General features: G+C 48.3%; 1 protein-coding gene across 1 annotated transcript in view; it reads right to left on the bottom strand.

The window, feature by feature from the left end:
• The window catches only part of ARMC12 (armadillo repeat containing 12), a 12,685-nt gene extending 9,302 nt beyond the window's left edge, over positions 1 to 3,383 (bottom strand). The window contains exons 1-3 of the mRNA XM_004673419.2: positions 2,732 to 3,383; positions 1,959 to 2,104; positions 1,598 to 1,732 (exon numbers count right to left, since the gene is read on the bottom strand). Coding sequence (XP_004673476.1) covers positions 1,598 to 1,732; positions 1,959 to 2,104; positions 2,732 to 2,975 — 525 coding nt within the window. The 5' untranslated portion in view covers positions 2,976 to 3,383. The remainder of the gene's footprint in view (positions 1 to 1,597; positions 1,733 to 1,958; positions 2,105 to 2,731) is intronic.
• Positions 3,384 to 4,380: the final 997 nt, after the last annotated feature.

Raw genomic sequence — 4,380 nt, 5'->3', positions numbered from 1 at the left:
TGCCCATTTTTTGATGGGGTTGTTTATTTTTGTTGAGTTTCATCAGTTCTCCGTATATTTTTGTGATCAGTCCTTTATCACTACTTTTGTATGAGAAAATGTTTTCCCAATTAGTGGGCTGTCTGTTTGTTTTTTGTAATGTCTCTTTTGCTGTACGGAAGCTATTTAACTTGATGTAGTCCCATCTCTTTATGGGACTGTTTTATTTCTTAACCTGGGTTCTGGTTGTGGGTGTTTTGTTTAGATACTCTTTCTAATGTACACATTTCCAATGTTTGTAATTTTTAGGATTTATAATTTGGAATAAATTGACCATTTGCAAGAGGGAGAACTGGAGGTCCAAGAAGGTTGCTTGTTTGTTTTGCTTTTTAAGTGCAAGGGAATGGAGTGTACTAAAAATAGGTAAGTCAAAGAGAGAGGCCCTCAGGAAGGGGATGGGATCCAGGACTTAGGATGGCATTGGCCACAAGCAGGAAGAAAGCCATTTTTTCATGGTACCAGCAGAAAAGCATGGCCAAGATATGTGTGCAAACAGGTAAGCCTGGGGGTAGGACCAAGTTGGGGGAACATTAGCTGACATTAGCTGGCTTCTGTTTTCTCATAACCATCAATAGCCCACTCACCAACTGTAACAACGCAGAATGGGGAGGATGATGTGATAATAAATACTTGATGTTGTCCTTGGTTCCAGGTACAGAGCTCATGAAATCCTTGGAATTTCCTGACAGGAGGGTCTTTTGTTACTCATAACAAACCCATTATCACCCTGACTTTATGGTAATAAGGTGACCCATGAAGCCCTCTGATAGTTTCAGGATGGCACCTGTGACCAGAAAACGCCACATTGTGGTTAGAGGATTGGATCTTTCAGTGCTGTCCTTGAATTTGGGGGAAAGATAGGAGCTGGAGATTGAACTCCAATCAATCACTGTTGGTCAAAGAATAATCAATTATGTCTACATAATAAAACCCCCATAGAAACTCCTAAACAACAGTCTGGAGAACTTGAGGGTTGTCAAACACCTCTAGTTGCAAGGAGGAGACAAAGCCAGAGAGGGCATGGAGCTTCTGTATACCTCCTCCCACACCTTGCTTAAACACCTCTTATCTCATTTGGCTGCTCCTAGGATATACCTTTCAGAATACACTGGTCAACACAGTGTTTTTCTGAGTTCTAGAAGTTGTTCTAGGTGAATCTCAAACCTAAGGAGCATTGTGGGAGCCTCCAAATTTGTAGCCAGTTGGTCAGAAGTACTGAGACTGTCTGGCGTGTGAAATGGGGCCTTCACCTAGGGTCCGTGCTAATTCCAGTCAGTGTGTATCCACATTGAACGGCAGGATACCCAGATGGTGTCAGTTCAGTGGTGTCAAAGAATCTTAGGGGCTGTCTAGGCGTCCTCAGAGTTATTCCTAGTACCATAGTTTAGTTTCAGCCTGAAATTCAGAGACTTTTATTACCTTGCTGGGAATATGGCCACCATTTGCCCACTTTCATCCAAGGAAAACCACTTCTAGGTTACAAACTTCAGGAACCTGAGCAATTAAGCCCATTAAAGAACCCAAGGGCTATGAACAACCTGTGTGTCCCTTGGCTCACCTGGATTTTGAGCCTGAATTTTCTGATGCCAGAGAAAGCTTTAAGTGTGTTCAGAGCTTGGATTTTGACACTGTTGTCCTCGTCATCCAGCATTTCGCCCACCAACCTGATGTCATCAGTAGAACAAGCAGAGGCCTAGAGTGTGCCAAGAGAGACGAAAGAGGCAGGAGAAGCGGGTGTCCAGGGTCCACTGGCCCCCACATCACCGGGTCCCCTCAGCATAGCCCCTTCCCACCATTAGCCAGAGAGATGCTTCCCAGGATATATAGTTTGGCCAGTCAAGAGGGCGGAGGGCAGCTGTAGCCTCTAGAGGCCAAGCTGGCTGTGGGGTGGGGATGACCTCCTGCTTCCCTTCCCTCACCTCAGCCTCCAGCAAGTACACACAGCGGGTGATACTGTGCAGGATCATGCTCTTGGCGTACTCGTCCTGTTTGCACTCCAAAGAGTTGAGGAGCCTCCGGAGCTCACCTGAGTCCCGCCCATGCCGCTCTCGCTCGATTGCCAAGCCTAGACAACCACCCCGGCAAGCTCAGGATGTGGGCTCGGAAGTGATCAAGACATAGGGTTGGGAAACTGGGGAAAGAGACCTAGGGGCAAGACTGGCTTGCCTTTTCTGAGAAGTCCTGTTGTAAGCAGGACTACTGTGTACAGTAGAACAGTGTACGCTGCACAACCAACATGTACTGTTCATCACAACCAACATGTACTGTTCATACTGTAAACATTTACTAGGACATATTTCTGGCATATCGCAGTAATAGGTCATGTTTCCTCATAATTGGTTCATGGCAATGAGGTTCTAACAGATAGCAACAAAAATGTTGCACAAGTGTTACCATATTCTACTTTGCATAATTGTGCCACATGGACTAGTAAAGGCTATGGGCATGTATGTCCCCCCATTCTTCCTTGGGGGAAACTACTAATGCCATTTCCAAACAGTGCCAGCCTGGGAGCTAGAGGGAATGCAGAATTTGAAGACCTGTTAGATGAGTTCTGAGGATCCACCTGAGTGGTACCCACTCAGGGATCCCGAGTCCTCATCTCCAGCAAAGACTTCTCTGGGGAATGGCAGAGTTGGTTTGCAGGGTGGGTTTGAGGAAGATGGAGAAGAGAAAAAAGGAAGAGGATCACCTTTGGGCCCTCCCACACTGGAAGCCTCGGAAGCGGGTACCTCCTGGGACACAGCCCTCTCCCTAGGGCCCGGACACTCACGGGCGATGCAGATGGGCGAGTTGGTGCAGAGGGGAGGCTGGCATCTTACACCTGCCCTGATGGCTTTGTAGAGTAGGTAGATGGCCCCAGCACCTGTGGCCAGGCTCACTATAGCTTTGCGGATGTCCAGCTGCTTCACACACTGGGGGAAGTTCACGCCCATGTCTTCAGTGCCACCTTGTGCCTGGGTGGGAGCGAGGCCTGAGGCACCTGGCAGGGGCCTTCCGGAACCAGAACCCTGTTAGGGCCAGGCACCAGGGCACCAGAATCGGAACGCAGGCAACAAAGGAAACTGGAGAAATGGGAGATGGAGGGTGGTAGTTGGGAACTGGGACAGTCAGGGCTCCTCAAAGAACAGAAGGTTCTGCCTCAGAGACTGCAGGAAGCAAAGCTCAAGATTCTAGGGGAATCAAGTCTAAGGGCAGGCAGGAATGCCCTTTTGTTTCAGGGAGGCCAGGTTAGTGGGGGCTCCAGCGCTGCCTTCCTCCATTAGAGGGCAGCAGAGGCCACATTTCCGGACTGGGCCTTTTAGAAGTTCCTGGGAGGGTGGCTGGGGTGTGAACAGTGGCACTCTGTGGCCTCACTTCCCTCCCATTCTTGATCTCTTGACCATAGATCCATTGCTGGTCTATGGTGTTTCTACTGGGCGTCCCCTTCCACGGGAGAATGAAATGGAAAGGAGTTCCTTGTAAAGTGTTGCAGTCATGAGGTAAATCCATTATCTTATGCATGTTCCCCTATGACAGACATTATCTGACTGACTGACTGAAAGCTCTGACAGCAACTGTATTTGCATCTCCAACATCCAGCAGAGTCCTGCATTTAGTGGATGTTCAAGTCATGTTCTGTCATCCATCCAGGGCAGAACAATGAAAGTCCAGACACAGAGGCCCAGGCCCATTAGTGAGTTGCTGGAGGAGTAAGGGATCTCCCCTTGCCTGGGTCCCCATTTCTGCATTTGTAACCAGAGGGGATGCAGGGTTAAATTTCCGGGGAGGGGAAGGGGTGTCTGTGTCTTTAAACTATGAGGGTCTCAGATCTGATAGTACCACTGGTCCAGATGAAACCTGCTGTCACCCTAATTCTATTATAGTCAGCACTGGTGGGCTCCAAGTACGGGGCACTGTTCCAAGTACTTATTACTCACAAGCACCCCAAGGTGGCTTTACTCCCATTTTACAGGTGGGGAAGATGAGGTACAAAAATCACAAAACCGAGTCTCTGACTGAACTGATTCTGAACCTGGCAGTAGGGCTGGAGCCTCACTCCTTCCTTAAACTAAGCACACCTAACACGATGGGAGCATTAGCCTCCAGGAGAAAAGCTGGTCCCCATGGCAGAGAGGCAGATGCTACGGCAGCTGGTGTCCTTTTTGTCTTGGTGAGGGCTGGTCAGAAACTTGGGGCCATCTGTGTGTCTGGAATCTCAGCTTTCTCTCTAGCTGGTGGTCGAAGTTTCTGAAGTTGATGGGAAAGAGGTAAACAAAGCCAAATTCCCACAGAGTTGAAGTTATGCTCCCTAAGAACCTTCTATTATCTACCATCTATTATTGCCATCGTTTCATAAAA

The sequence above is a fragment of the Condylura cristata genome, unplaced genomic scaffold (genome assembly GCF_000260355.1).
Source record: "Condylura cristata isolate star-nosed mole 26May11 unplaced genomic scaffold, ConCri1.0 scaffold00001, whole genome shotgun sequence".
Lineage (NCBI taxonomy): Eukaryota > Metazoa > Chordata > Mammalia > Eulipotyphla > Talpidae > Condylura > Condylura cristata.
This window is presented reverse-complemented; position numbering and strand designations above follow the sequence as displayed.